This window comes from Atractosteus spatula, chromosome 8, assembly GCF_055471065.1.
Source record: "Atractosteus spatula isolate fAtrSpa1 chromosome 8, fAtrSpa1.hap1, whole genome shotgun sequence".
Classification (NCBI taxonomy): domain Eukaryota; kingdom Metazoa; phylum Chordata; class Actinopteri; order Semionotiformes; family Lepisosteidae; genus Atractosteus; species Atractosteus spatula.
Window position 1 is genome coordinate 51,521,014 of NC_142713.1, and position 16,651 is coordinate 51,537,664.

General features: G+C 34.5%; 1 protein-coding gene across 1 annotated transcript in view; it reads right to left on the minus strand.

The window, feature by feature from the left end:
- Nucleotides 1–3,044: 3,044 nt before the first annotated feature.
- The window catches only part of kcp (kielin cysteine rich BMP regulator), a 103,488-nt gene continuing 89,881 nt past the window's right edge, over nucleotides 3,045–16,651 (minus strand). The window contains exons 45-52 of the mRNA XM_088924305.1: nucleotides 15,354–15,456; nucleotides 14,523–14,665; nucleotides 13,680–13,852; nucleotides 12,976–13,087; nucleotides 11,863–11,964; nucleotides 11,366–11,530; nucleotides 10,092–10,392; nucleotides 3,045–7,171 (exon numbers count right to left, since the gene is read on the minus strand). Of these exons, the coding sequence (XP_088780431.1) occupies nucleotides 6,954–7,171; nucleotides 10,092–10,392; nucleotides 11,366–11,530; nucleotides 11,863–11,964; nucleotides 12,976–13,087; nucleotides 13,680–13,852; nucleotides 14,523–14,665; nucleotides 15,354–15,456 (1,317 nt within the window). The 3' untranslated portion in view covers nucleotides 3,045–6,953. The remainder of the gene's footprint in view (nucleotides 7,172–10,091; nucleotides 10,393–11,365; nucleotides 11,531–11,862; nucleotides 11,965–12,975; nucleotides 13,088–13,679; nucleotides 13,853–14,522; nucleotides 14,666–15,353; nucleotides 15,457–16,651) is intronic.

The window sequence follows — 16,651 nt, forward strand, 5'->3', positions numbered from 1 at the left end:
TGCAGTCTAAGATTATTAAAGGGAATATGTGATGCTATTTTAAGTTGTTTTCTCTATAATAGTGAAATTCAATAAAGAAATTGAGTTTTTAATGAAAGTTCGGGAGGAATGAAGGCAGCCGCGCTCATTCGACACAGCTGCTGCAATTCTCACTAATCCTGACGTAAGCAACCGGTCTCCATAAATATCAAACGTCATCCTCTCCTCTTCCTCATTCGTTTTCTGCATCCCTCCTCCACCCCCTCTCCACCTTTGCAGCTACCCCATTGGTCGCATGGGGGTCCTATCCTCCCCGTCCAACGGCCGGGAGGTTGGCCCTCAGCCAAGCGGGTTACGCCAAATCTCCACATCACAATAAACGATTCTAATTTCTCCCAAGCTTTCGGCTGCTGTCATTCCTCGTGAAATGACTATAGCTACAGTATTTAGCCTGTTTAGATGAGATCTTAAATTATAATTTGCAGAAACGCTATTTAAATATGATATGACTGAATATTTAAAAATTGTGGTGAAACTTAAAACTACATTACGTGAAGCAAAATCTGAGATTACTTTGGAAAATGCAAATTTCTTGTAGTAAATTATTGTCAGATAGTCTAATGATTGTTCAATTAAAGATGTTATGTGCCTGATATAGGAAGGAATGGAATGCTTTGCAAGCATTTCATTTCATGTCTTCTTCCGAGGTCCCGTGCATTCAATTCATACTGTATGTTGATTGTTTTAGATATACCATCTTTATTTTTCCTCAAATGCTCTCAGGAACAGATTGTTATAGAGATCTGTGTAAAAAAACAACATTCCACAGTTCTGAACAACAAACATTCTTCTGTGAACTGCTATTCACCAGTATTCCCAACTTTTAGGCAACAAGTGGCACTCCACTTTCCATTGGAAACAAAATTTTCAAAACCCAATGTCCCAGAGAGCACCATGCTGTGGGAGTTGCTGGTGTTTGGATAAGACAAGAAACAAAATTTCTGAGTATTTGGTTATTAAAGGTTCCATAGCGCCGTTTGTAAGAGATGTTGTGTTAACTTTGACAACCTGCTAAATTCCACTCTGTTTGCACAATCTCACCTTTCATGTACTGCCCCTATATTTAACCGGGGAAGCAATTTCTCCAATCTGTAGCTTACAGAATACTGTACAGTATGTGATGTAGTGGGTAGTGCATAATAGTTGTCATGAGTCATGCACGTAGGTGCTACTCTTCAGTAGAGGACTAAAACGATCCCCTCCTGTTTGTAAGGAGCTTTGAGATCCTTTGAGATCACCTCAAAAATACTATTATCTACAGTAAAATGCAATAGACGTATCATGGGTGGAGTATACAGTAGACAAGCACAGAACTACTGTATTTTGATCACAAGCATGTGGGATTGAAGGTTCCAACCGGTAGGTCATAGTTTGTGGTACATTGAAAAAGCTGAAATTATCGATTTTAGGTAAAACCTTAAAAGGATGGTTCCAGCTGCTTAATCCTCAAAACAGACCATTTTTAACTTGCTTTTATTAACTTGAGGAGTGTTATCAATTTTACATCTACTATATAAATATTTTCATTTCTCTTATAGCTGTAAGCTGAAAATGCTGCAGTCCATTGACACAAGCCTACATCTGCATGCGGTACCATATTTGCAACATCCTTTTAAAAAACATCATCATGACTAATTAATAATTATTAAGATTTTATATATTTTTTGATGAACTCTTATACCAATATTGGGACATTCCTCGGGGCTGAGCATGCACTGCCTCTTGTGTTTGTCTATCAGGACGTCCACACAGAAAAATCAGTATTGAAACCCATAATCATTGCTGGTTTCAATGTCGACATTGAGCAGAAAAATAACCTTTATGGAGGTGAGTAAGAAGTACATTCTACATTAAAATTTTAAAATAGCAGACCCTGGAGGAAATGTGAAAACAAGCACAATCGATGTGCTCAAATAACCTGGATGTATTTTTCTTTGGACACATGCATTGATTTTTTTTTAAAAGCATTTTGTATTTGTTAAAAAGAAAACAGCAAAATTATTAATGTTTGTGTTGTAAACAGTGTATCAATAAACCATGTTATTAAATGTTTAAGCTTTTGTATTTAAAAAAATGTACAATTATATACTGTAAATGAATGCATTGCACCAAAACACTGCAAATTAAATTGTTTTAATTTCTGATGTTTTACATATATATATACACATCCTCATACTGTTCATGTAAGGCTTTTTATCAGAATTCACATACAGTACGGTAGTTTAGGTACAAAGGTACACTTCAATTTTAGCAGTTTCTTTTGATACTGATAATAGCCTTTCTCAATTAAAACCCTGAATGATTTTCTGGAATAGCTGATCATATGAATTGTGTATATTTATTTATTAAAATGCTCTCCAAAAGTGAGTTTTAAAAGCCCTACAATGAATCTGTTAGTAACCTAAAACTGATGGAGACAACACTGTAGTTGGCTGTAGCCATATGAGGCTTAACAGTATGTCCTCCAAATATTTACTGTTACAAATCAAAGTTGTTAGTGTTTTTATATGTTTATTGTTCAGCCACAGACAAAAGAGGGGTAACTTTCCTCTTCACTCAAAACTCCTCAAAGATATTGACTTGTACATCCAGTATAGCTAGGGTAAAACACAAGAATCATACAGAATAAAGAAGAAATCTTTAGATCAGTAATCAGTAAGTGAAAAAAAATGCTTTGAGACAACTGAATGGATTGAAAAATAATTTTCCTTAAATGATATCCAAAAATATCTTTCTTTGATATTTTCTAAGGACCTGTCTAAGCTGTATTCAGCTTTTTTTCCTCATGATGAAGGTAAAACATCACCACATTCAATTCAATTACACAGAACAGTTCTGCAAAGGGCTCATATCCACATTCAGCACTGGAAAAATATGTGTTGTTTTTGACCCTTTTAAAATCCCTAGGGCAAAATAACAAAAGATTTTCAAATTGCTAGAACATAACTATTGTAGTTTTCTACACCAAAGGAAAAGACTGTAAATTGAAAATAGAAATGTTTGTGTAGAAAACAGTTTATTTTTCTAGTACAAAAAGTACAAAAATGCAAAATATACTGTATAAAAATAAATACACACAAATTGAAATTACCACAGATGATAATGTTTACAAAAATGAATCACAGTTCATGTACAGTACAGTTAAAATGGTTCAAAAGATCATGAAAAAGTTAATACAAATATACTTAAAGTTACTAGGTAATTTCTACAAAAACTAAGCTATGTGGTCACACTTGCTTCTCTCTTTTATTATAAGAATAAAATATTGAAAATTGATGTTGGCTTAGACATTGCAATGACAAAAATAAATAATTCTGAATCTTAATCAATGAATAAATTGCATTGTGATTTGTAAAAAATCTCATTAATTTTGTACAATAAATCTGTACATTCGTAAGAAATCCATTGAACTGATGATGTTTTACAGTGTTATGTTGTTTAGTACAGCGTTAATATTGCACAGTGTAAATACTGTATTTCATAACTAGAAATATTACTGTACATTTAATGAGGCCATGAGTGAACATAGAAGAAACAATCCAGGCCTATTTAGGCCTATTTATACACTAACAATCATTTCCAATAGTCTGCAAAAAAAGAATAAAAGTCACTTTAATTTTGGTTAAAAAAAACATTTTTTATATTTACTACAGGTCATTTTTTAAATTTTTCTAATCTCTTAAGTTCTCACAATTTGTACATATGTAGGAAATGTAGGAAATTTCATTTTCTTGTTCCCTGAAGACACAATTATCTCTCAATTTCAATTTAAACAGCAATTCTCATTATTTGAAAATAATGATTTACTAATAAATAGATTTACTACTTTCATTAGAGCATATTCTTCAGCTGCTTCACATTTATTGAAGGTACTGAAGGATTCCTTTAATTTCCTCCAACACCGTCTGGTATAATTTTTAATTTAAAGACAGTTTTGGGTATTGTTCCTGTTTTCAAATCTAAAATCCAGATGGCAATGAAAAATGTTAATACAGTATAATAAACAGGATACATATTTCTGTATCTACACATAAATGCAAAGTATCCTAACATACAGTATGTACATGTACAGTATGTATTGCTTTAAATATTGGATCTATTGAATCTTCAACCATAATCTATGTTATTAATGGATCACTTCTAAAAGGGGGCAAATAGTTTTTTTTAAAATAATTTTATAGCTAAAATTTAAGCACATTTCTAAAAAAATAAATTAGAAAATATTATGCAGAAAAACCAAACACAATGTTTATGAATCTATCAGTGAATTTCATAATGCTGTTTCTCTTCTGAAAAAAACATTTCAGATATTAACCTGATATTGATTGAATATCTATGACAGCAAAAATATTTTTCATCCATCTGACCCTATGACCTATAAGAAATATGGTATTTAACAAATTTTTAATCGGTACAACAATTCATTATTTTTCTGCTACCCTTACCAGTAAACTATTTAAACATTTCTATGAATATTATGTTTTTCATATGTTTTTTTTAAACTTAAAATATAGCACACTGTGCTTGGTATACAAAGACCTGAGAAAAAGTTCTGACCCTTAAATTTGAAGCAGGATTATGGTTACAAAATTACCAGGAGAAAGTCTTTAATTTACAGTACCTGTCTAAGGAATTACATTTGAAATTAGCCCACAGAGTTTAGTTTATGTATTAAGTAACTTGGTCTTGGGATGCACTGCTGGTCCACTTTGAGTGTTTTTTGTTCTACCTGAACTCTCAATTAATTAATTGAACAAATAATTTAGAGAATTTGATATTTTTAAGTAATCAAATTATTATTGGATTGAAGGTTTCAGTTAAGCAACCAAGAGTTCAGATAGAACACAAAAGCTGGCACACAGGCTTAACCAGGACCAGGGTTAAAAACCTCCATAGAGGGACATTGTGCCTTAATACTCATTAACAACAGTAAAACACCTGTTTTGATGTTAAAATGTATGCATATGTTGATGTTAAAAATGTATGCATAACTTAGCGTACCCTCTGTTAAAATAGCAGGCTTTCACTTTACTTAGGCACAGCTTGCAATAGAGAATTTTCCATATACTGTACTCATATGCTAAAATTCACATCTTTGCGTCTATTTTCAAGTCTGAAAATATAATGGTATTGGAATTGCCCTGAAACTGTTCAGTAGCCACACGCAATCACATTCATGTTTGAAAACCAGTGAATTAAATACACACTGGTTGCTGTAAATGTAATCTTCTTGGTGAGGGTAACCTAATCTGATTTTAGTAACATGAAATAAATATTTGGTATCATTTGAAAATATGGAAACTACATATCTTATTAAAAATTGTTTCTGCACAACATTATTATATACAGTACTGTGACAATTATTAGAAATTCTGTGAAATCTAAGTTTGATTTAACTTTTTTTAAATATAGGCTATTTAATATTTTAGGTACTTTTAAGATGGGTGACAATCTGTCTTGATAATTACAAGGCCACTCTAGTACTGACAGGTGTTTCAATTTTACCTTAAAATGAAATAACTGTGTGTAACAGCACTGCATCTTGCTTAAATTGATAGTGTGTTAATTACTATGAATAGCAGGTACTGTAATTAACAATAACCATCTTGTCACATTCCCTGCCACTAATCTGAATGAATGAACAGATGAGTAGTCTTACTGATCTGATTGGTAAAGAGTATAGATATTGAAACTACAAAGCATGGATCACTGTAAAAAAGGGAATCATTTCAATAAATACTTAGAATATCCAATCGTGTAATTGAGCAATAATATTTATTTTAACACATTACTGTATTACTGAATTATTGAGACATTCTTTCAGCTGAGTGTTGGCTTTGGAAACCTTTGAAATCACACTGCCCTAGTGATTGCTAGGGTAGATAGGCCACCTTATTTCAAAGTGAACAAGCCCTGAGCTATTAACGAAAACACATAAATTAAACTTAAGGGAATGCTGCATAAAAATGAATGTTTTGTTTACCCACTTAGTTTTATCTAGATCAAATGGATAAGGAGAGTCCATTTCCCTCCTGGTTGAACCAAGGGGAAATAGAAAAAAAAGTTGTAGGAGAAGATAAAAAGTGGAATGTAGTGAGAATGTGATGTTCGAGATGCAAAAGTAATAGATGCCAAGTAATTTAGGATTTTAGATGACTGGCTGGTCTATTGTAAACAGGTGCTGGACATTCGCAAATCAGTTACATTTAAGTAATACTGAATCATCATTATTATTTTTTAGACTGCAGTCTTACTGTATATACTATGAACCTTCAAAGAACTTACATTATGAGAACTTGTATGTTAGGTATAATCCAAATGGACATTGAAAAGAAAGAAAGAGTTCAAAACACATTCATATCCTGCCACAATACCACTGCATCTGCTGCTGTTCTTCCTACTGTATGTGAACTCTCAGTTACTTCAATAAACACATAATTTACAGTACTAGACTCAAACTATTGTGTCTGTTAAGGTTTCATTATGCAACTGAGAATTTAGAAGGACCTGAAACTGGCAGAACACAATAAAACACACTGATAAATGATGAACAATATTTACACTGGACTGCCTGCTCCTGTTCATTCCTCCATTGAAAATATGGATAGAGCCAAGAATAGATTGAACAGAACAGCAAAGGTACAGGCTTTTCTCAGTTTTATGCTTACCCGTCGATGCTAAAACAATAGCTGCATTTACTCATCTGGCAGCTGCTTAGCATTGTGTTATGTGGCTGTTATGGGCATAATACATTTGCAATGGATATAAGAAGTATTCATTTTAACATTGGCTTAAAATTGAAGACCACTGGCTTTCTGCTGTGCAAGGTCTGCCAGCATGTAGCACCACTACTATGATGGGTTAAAAGTGCAAGAGGCTTTCCAAACCTTACAGTATTTAAATTAGTCTGTCATTTACATATTACCATAAATGATTTTAGGACAGGCTTCTGGTGGGATGCAGTGAGATTCATGTTCCACTAAACCTGCTGGGCACTGGCAGCCTGGGACGCAGGGTTTGAAGCAGTGGGCTTCGATCACACCGAGAGGCACGTCTTTGTTGAAGCAGGTCTTGGGACACGGAGGGCCACACTCATCAAAGATAAACCCACGGTCCTGAGGACAGCCCACAGCTAAGAAGAGAAGAAATCAGCGGTATTACCACTAAATCCACCACTTGTGAAAAAGAATATCAGTCAAAAAAACACAGAGAAACACAAGCCACACAAAACACATACAGTATAGTACACACATACAGTAGTTGTGAACAGTATTCTTATTCTATGGAATCATTAATTAATAAAGCACTTGGCAACACAGTTCTTAGTTGCCAAGACCTTTCGGAAAAAATGTGAAATTTTATTTCACTAATACAGTATATTCACTTTCAATTTCTATCTTCATTGTAATTTCAAGGAGACAAGTACTGTACATATAATGTTGGTGTTTTTTACACAATGAACAAATAAACACTTGTATTTTTTGTTTTCTTACTTCACAGACCTTCACATTCAAACAGCACAGGTCATAGTATGCCTTATGACTTGTTTTCTAATGAACTCAAAGAAAAATATACCAAGCAATGTAAAATTAGAACCAAGAAAACAAAGTAATAAATGATTCACTATTAATTTTTTTCCCAAGGAAAAATATATACAACTGCGTCCATGCCAACATAAATAATCACACATAGAAAATAATTTTAATTCACAAATTAAAAGAAAAGCAAAACGATGAAGAAGTGAATGTTTCTAATTCACACCCACAAAACACTCTGGAAAGCTCAGATAATAATAAAAACACAAAAAATAAAATCAATCTTAATATTCAAGTAAAACTTGTTACAGAGCCACATCCATTCAGCTGGTCAGTAATCTTCCTGCTCCGGGCACAAGAAAATATTTTTAATCAATTGATGTTTTGTCAAAATAGTACAATGTTGCATTAATACAACCTAATTTAGAATATTTTGTAAAAGATTAAAGTTTAATCAGAAATAAGATATTGCTGTCTTGGAATCAGTCAGCAGAGAGCAACTAGGTATATTCCATAGCTTAAAGGGGGACTGAAGTCCCAATTTCTCTTATTAAATCTCATTAACAAAATAAATCAAATCATGGTCAAGCAATATTTTACAAATTCTAAATTAAGCACAAAATGGTGAATCGTGAAACTTTGTGAAAGTACTGTATGGTCACCACTGTTGTCAGAAACTGCTGCTCTTGCTACAGGTGAAAGCTCACACAAATTGCAACATGAACTGGCCCTTCCTGGTCACTAATCACCGTAATGACTAATGTGCCACGCTGTACGAGCGAATAAGCACAGGTTGTGCAGCGGACATTTCACCACACCGCAAAAGCATTGACAAAGTCTACACAACGAGCTTCTTTAGAATAAAGAGGGAAACATGAACCAGAGGACACAACTGGAAACTACGTGGAAATGCATTTAAAACTGAGAACAGAAGGCACTTACAGTATTTATACAAATGGAATTTTAGTGATATGGAACAAACTATCCAGCTCATCAACTATGCTGTTGGGGATTATATTCTGGCTTGTTCAAGAAACAAGATCCTTGCATTAATTAACTACTAACTACCAAAGGAGCTAGATATGGCCTCCTCTCATCTGTAAACTGCCTTATGTTCTTAATTATTATATCTACTTTAAAAGCTAAGGTTGATAATGAATACAAATCCATACAGTCAATCCATCATTTGATTCACTTGAATAATAGGAGAGAAATCTGCAAAAGGATCTTTCACAGAAAACAGGTGTTGCATGAATATCAAGCACAGGTAAAAAAAAGTTATTGCAAAGGATGCTAACATAAACAAAAAGTTTTCTTTAGTATTACCACAGCAGACATCAATAGTGTTATAGAGGTAATATATGTCGATTTTTGATGTATTAAATAAATATTTTATTCAGGTGTTCAAAGGGAAGTAATCAACATTATACCACCAGCTGAAGAGTTCTATTAGTTTTAATATAGCACAATTTTCTATATTAAATAGAATTATAATGGAAGAGTCAGAAGTGTTATAGATACTGGAAGCACTTTGGATCAAACCAGTCTCCAGGGACTAATGGTATTGTAAGAACTGTACTTAAACAGTTTGATATTCAATCCTCTTTCAACAGTCACTCAAGACAGGATTAATACCCATAAACTGGCAAATTGCTGACGTAATGCCATACATAAAACACACAAATCTGAATTAAGTAATCATAGACCAATAATTCTGTTAAATACACAGTTAAGGAAATGATAATTAGAACTGAACTAGAGGATCACATCCATGGCAGTAGGATTCATGGGAAGTGTCATCATGGATTTAGAAAAGGTAGATTTTATTTAGCTGAATTGCTAGAGTCAGTGCAGAGTGTTAAATGCAAGCAGCAGAAATAAAACTATAAATAAATTATAGGAAATTCTGAGCATGAAGGAGCTAACTATGAAAAAGGGTTTACCATGTTAATAAAAAGTGATATCTCTGTTCCAGAGAAGTAACTAGATCCATCTTAGGGCTTATGGAGATGCCCTACACTGCCAGACTAAAGGAACAGAATATTTAGTCTTAAGAACAGAAGACTACAAGTCAAGCATTCAGAATCATTATTTTTCAAAGTCAACTATATGGACTTCATCAGTATCAGCTGTGAAACATGTACAAGGGGAGGCTAATGGAAACTAAGGTAAACTGAATTCAAAACTGAGAACAGCAGGCATTTTTTATACAAAGGACTGTCGGTGTATGGAACAAACTACCCACCTCTGTTGCCAGACCTGATAATATCATTTCTTTCAGCTGAATGGGATCATTAGATCATTTGACAGCTAATAAGCAAATGAACTAGACAGACCCAATGGCCTGCTCTTGTTTGCAAGATTTCGTTTGTTCCTAAGGTGAGCATCTGTTATCCCTTGCAAAACTGTTTGTCCAGACACCTCATAAAATAGAACACAGAGGGCATTTCAGGATTCAGAAAACACAATTGTTAGACCCATGTGTTTCACTCCAGTCTGTCAATCTCACGAACTTACCACAGAGAGCTGGAGATCTCCAGTGCAGGATAACACCAGCCTCCCGACACTCTGATGCATAAGCCTCCAGGGCATCACACAAGCAGTCCTCCACGTTGGATCCACAGGCACACAGATCGTACACACAGGATGCGAAGAACATCTCAGGTGGGATCACCGCATGGCAGGGCTCAAACACTTCTGTCTTCAGGACACTGCACTTCGAATTGGCTGTCTTCCTGGCAGAGTACCCAGCCTCCTTACAGGGGTCAATGTCCTCCCCATCTCTGCACTGAACACTGGTGTGGTTCTCACTTTGCACCTGAAACCATAACAAGATGTATAAATATTGTAGCATCAGCTACCCTCTGAATGCTACCGATCTTCTTGTTCTCATATTTTGGGCCAGAAGGAACAAGAACAAAAAATCAATTTTGAATGTCATTTTCACATATTCCTCTTTCAGCTGAGTAAGCTGAGTTTATGTTTTAAAATAATAGAGGGCACAGTGCAGTAAAAAACTGGTGTCTGGAATATTAAGTTTAAGATAATTAACTGTAATCTTCATGAGACTAATAAGGATATGTTAGATCATAAGATCATCAGGTTCTGTGATATTCAACTTTAACATTCATTTAAATGAAATTAATACTATGGCTGTTTAATCTTTGAACATTTAATCTAATTGATACAATTTGAATATTATGTTTTAGTTTTAAAGTAATATTTGCTCTGCAAACTAATTAATTATGTACATTTCATGTACTTACTCCATGAACTGATTTAATTTGTTGTTTTAACAATTCCAGTGAATTATCTCCAAGGAAACAAACTAACAATATGTAGGAGACATCCTATGAAATCTAGTAATCACAAATAAATATGACGTTTAATATATTGTATTTTTGTTAACATGTACATAGTTCTACTTTTGCAAAGTCATAAAAAATATTATTTTTTTCTGTTTTATTTTTATTACCATGGAATATGTTAAGGATTTTGTTGTTACATGTTTTTCTAATGTCTTTGTTTCCATTTTTAATAAGAGACACAGGAAGACAAAAGAGCGCCATTCATTACTGCTGTCCTGAGTATGGTGCAATATCATGCCTTCTTTTTAATCACGTTTATTCAAGCAAACCCTATCCAAGTCTTTGTTAAAAAAGTTATTTTGTATAATAAGCACTTCACCTTCAAAAATTTAATTAGTAGCTCATAATAAATAATTATAAATCTTTACCTGTATATTTCAAAACCAATGGCAATGTTTAAAGTGTTTTTCTCCAATAACTCACCTTCCAGCTGTTTCCAAATGCAGCCTCTGACAGCACAATCTGGCCAGTTCGTATCCTCATGTCATCCTGGGGATAATTGTTGAAGTTTCCACAGATTCCACACATATGACCTTTGTATGTCCCAGGAACACTCACTTCCAGATGGGATTTTCCATTCCACAGCACCTGACATTTTGGAATATGACCATCGGTTACACGGTAACATCACAATTACTCAACAACAAAAAAATGTTTTATGAAATAAGACGATAATAGCACAAGTAAGCACAAGAATGATGACATTATATTATCTAAAAAGTGAAGAAGAAACATTTTAAAATTGTAATACAAAATTTATAGAGCAATCCGGTTGTTCTGCTAGTCTTTGTGAACTAACAGGTAGTGAACTTGTGTTAACTAGTTCATAACCTGAACATTTAAATCAATTTAGGAAGTAGATGCTATTTGAATTGTTTTTATACTACCAAATGTGACTATTCCTCAAGAATGAAGCATACCTTTACTCCAATGTTTGTGTTCAGTAAAATAATGTTCGTCTTGCGCTCTACGTAAACATATGGCTCCTTTAGGAAAGGCAGAGTCACAGTCTGATAATCTACCTGTGAAGTAAAACCAGTTTGACTCATTAAAAGCACATTTGCACACAAAGGAGTAATTCACAAATGTTACGTCCCAGTGTGTGTTCTGTGTGTGTTTTTTCTGTTATGTCCACACTGCTGACCCTTGATTGTTCTCCCTTCCCCATTGGCCCACCATTACACCACACTTTCAGTTGATGTCATCATCAATTAGCTCTCAGCCAATCAGAACACATCTTATTCAGCATATAACATGGAGGTTTTCAGCAAGAAGAGGCCTTTCGTTTGACTTCGGTACCGTTTGGTTTTGGTTATCGCTTCGCTTCTGGTTATTGCTTTGGCTTTGTTTGTTGGTTTGTTTTGCTTTGTGTGTGTGTATTTTCGTATAGCTTTGGCTTTGTTGTTTTGTTGGTTTTTTTGTTAGTTTCTTGGTACTTTTGTTTGTTTGTGTGTTCATCCTTGTTTTGCCATTACCTTGCCCCAGTGTTACTTGTTCATCTTTTGTGTTCTTTTGTACCCTGCTCCAGTTGATTACTCTTGTTTTCCCTTATTTGTATTCCTGGTTCACTTGTGTTTTTGTGTGAACTTTTGTATATAAGGTTAGTTTAGGTTGTTGGGTACACTTACACACTTAGTTGATTTTGTATTAGTACACTAGTTTAGTACGGGTGAGTGCCGTTTGTCTTGTATGGTTTTGGGTAGTCAGTGCAGGTTAGCTAGGGTGTTGAAGACGCCGAAGACCGTGTGTTTCGGGTTTTCTTTTGTAGTCAGATTAGCTTTCCCTCACTGTCTTAGCCAGCTCCATTTTGTTTGTTATTTTCTTTCCTTTGGCACCACTCTAGTTCCTTACCCTTGTTATCACGCTTCCTAGTCCCTCACCAAAACCCACCTGCTTCCAAAAGAATTATCCTAAATGTTACACCCCTTTACCCCTAGACACTTGGGGTCGTAACAACAAATAATGCATTTTGTGTGGCAATTCACCTTCCAAACATGTTAAACTAGTGAAAAAATAAATAAAAATGACCTTACCATGACAACCCAGTCTTGTAGCAGCTTAACCACAACATCTCCAATTAGTACAGTTACTTCTTTTGTCCAGGAGACTCCCTTACGGCCACGGTCATCATTAGTTGCATGAATGCTGCACATCAAGAAAAGATCTGATCACCTTTATTTATTGTTAAAGTTTTCACATTAATTTGCAGAGACTGGGTATTTCATTCTCGGCTACACACAGTATATTTACATTCAAAATTTATTGTCTTTTTGTGCACAGAAACCTTAAAAAGACCATCAAATGCTTTCTTTTAGAATGGAGGCAGAATCTGTTACACTTTCTAGTTTATGGCTGACCAGTCTTATTTGCTTAAGAAGATGCAATGAAGTGAAAACCTGATTTTTTTTTGCACTCTTAAAAAACAAATGGATAAGCCATTTCATTTTATGTTTTAAATGAACTTCAGAACGTACTGTTCTTCGGCCATACAATAATATAAGTGTCAATGACTAAGCATTTCTACATCAATAATTACTGACACTGTTTTTCCTAAGGGTTCTAGGTAATACCCCTCCAAAAAACACACACAAAAACATTTAATTTTGCTCCTGGTTCTATGACATCACTGCACGACTTTTACTTTTGTTAAATGTTTAAGAAGTTCTAGGTTATCAAAGCACTCAGAACATTGACAAAAATGAAGGTTCTACAATTAAGACTGCTCAGAACAACTTACCTGAAGTCTCCCCCTTCACAGTCCTCAGCCAGGACATAGGTACAGGCACCTTGGAAGTGAATCATTTTTCCATCAAATGTGCGGTAGTGAGGGTCTCCAAATGCAATGCATGTAGCAGGTCGAGGAATGCAGTGTGGACAGCACATACCAGGAATAAGAGCTGGGGTCTCATCCTTTAAACAGAAGTGAATTTGGTGATTTTCAATTTACACACGTGTCAAAGTTTTATTTTTGGCTACATTTTATCATGAACCTTTTGTTAGGCCACAGAGGATAAAAAAAGAATTAAATGAAAATGTTTTTTTTTTATCTTAACATCTGAAATATCTATGTAACCTTCACTCACCAGATTTTTTAATGCAGTTCAGGAGTACCCTATGAGGTAATCAAATCACCTCAGTGCATGGCTAGGGTTAAGACTTTGCAATTGTGTTGAGATAAAGTTAAATGAATTAAGCTAAAAGGAACGAAGAAGTAGAAGATTGTGTGAAGGCAACTTTATGTCTTTGGCATCTTTAAAAATAGGATCTTTAACACAACTGTTAGCACTATCGTGATGATTGTCATGCTAGATTTTTCTGTAGAACACCTTTAATGACTTCCATGCAGCACTGCGTTCTCAAATTTTATATGTTTTTTACCTACATACTCACAATCTTCTCTCAGAAACTTGTGCTTATTCTTTTAGTTTTAAATTTTAATTACCTCAAATTTATGACAGGCAGTATGTTGTAAAAAAAAGTAAAGAAGATACAGTAGCACCAGGTAATATACAAGAACAATATACAGCAAATGGGAAATTATTTTTACATAACATGTTGCTTGGTTCTACAGAATACCTACCGAGGCACAAGACACCTGAGGACAGCGTTCAGTCTGGCAGTGTACCTCCCCGGAGACACAGGTACAGGTGGTGCACTCATCCACCTCCCAGTGCTCATTGGATTGGTACACATTGCCCTGGTACATGCAAGAGATGTTTGGATCTGAAACAAAGAAGAACTACAGTCAGCTGAAACGGGCACACAGGAAATTCCTGTGTTCAAGCTTTATTCCTCATTTTGCCTATTTAGATTAACTAGTTCGGTATCTGCAACAATGTATACAGTATATTTATAGTTCTAAGCTCATACATTTTTAGATTCTGTTGCAAAATAAAGATAACACTTTCTTATGCATTCATATATTTGTTTTGCATTTGTCATTTATGAGTTTGCATTTCTGTACTGTGAGAGGGAAGTGAGTACACACAAAATAAAGATTCTTGTCTGCTGCCCACAATCATTTGTCCAGTTGCTGGTTGACAACTGGTCAGATGAAAGTTTAAAAAGCAAGAAGAAAAGGCTTTCAAGGTCGGTCTGATCTGCTGTCTGGGGAACAGAAAGCAGATCTTTGGTGTGCAGCCTCTGTGCAGAGGGAGAAGGAGCATCTAACTCTTAAAGCCTTTTCTTCATTCTTTTTAAACTTTCACCTAATGTTTTCATATAGATAAAAGATATGACCTTTTCAGAAATCATCCCACTAGTGTTGATGCTACAAGCTGGTAATCTAAACCTTTCATTACAGCTATGTGCTGGTAAAGATCATGTTCATTATATTTACTGCACTGGACTATCTCAGAGCTCTTGTGTCTTGAAAAATAAACTGTGTATTTGCAAAAAAAGACTTAAATACCTTGACATTCATAGCAGCACTGTCCTGGAGACTTTACCTTTACTAAACCATCTTGGCAAATCACTGGTGTGCACTCTTCAATGTTGCACTCAATGTAACCAAGCTGATAAAAATAGTTGTAGAGAGGAGATGTTAATTATTTTCCTTTTTCCACTGTTTCTTATTTGAGATTCAAGATCTACTGTATGAGAAACTTATCTCCCATTATTTCAGTAAATGAAATTATAAATGTCAGACAGCTGCAAATGTACTTTACTGCATAACATATGTAATGTAAGCTTCTAGCATTTCTAAGGACTTGCTAGACATGCTCACATTGCACAGACATACTTAGCAATTATGAATAAAAATATGTTTATCCGAAAGATTTTTGATGAAAAACTCTCTCAAAAAGGATATTCTGTAATTACATCGGCATGTCTTTGTCATGAAAGGGGGTGTGATAATGTGTTTATGAAAAGGAATCCTTTGCCAGATTTGCAAATCAAATGTTTATGCCCATGTTATAAATAAAGAACAGAAGACATTTAAGATCTTTTACAAAGGAAGCTGAAAATATGCCAGATCTTATAGGGTTAATGATAACACTTGAAATGGTACACCCACACACGCAACCACAAGAATGACATAGTGTGTCAAATATGTTCTTAAAGACATTTTAAAAATGTTATAAAGTTCTGTTTTTCATTTTTGGGGCAGAGCACCTACAAGAATAAGCGCTGGTATGAATCTAGTTTTTTCAAACCATCAGCACAGATTGAGGAACCCAAAGGTGTGAAAACCATTAGAAGACTGTGTTCATAATGTGGTGTGCTACTGTAAGTATACAGCATAAACACAGTATGTACGGTGTACAACTGTGCAGGCTGATTCCAAATGCTTCCAGTTTCATGAAAGCAAACTTTGAAGGAAGGAATTAGACAGACCTCATGAGAAGCAGAATAGGAGAAGATAAATATGGCATGTGGAGAATGAATGGCAGCAGTTAATAGAGATTCTGTTTGAAGCATAGAACAGATTTATCCTAAGAATGAATATTACCAAGACAAAAAAGCAGAATCCCACAACCTTTTCAAAAATAGTTTTGCAAAATGCAAGCAAAAAGAAAGTACTTAATTAAATTATTAAAACAGAATATGATTCACTTGAAGAAAATGAGTGATCTGAATATTGCAATGGAATTTAAAACAAACAAAAAAGTGTTCTTAAAAGTGGAAACTCCACTGCTTCCTAACCCAGATCAGCTTCAGGAATGTGAATCAAGGTGGTCACTGGATTTTGAAAGTGGCAAAGATGTT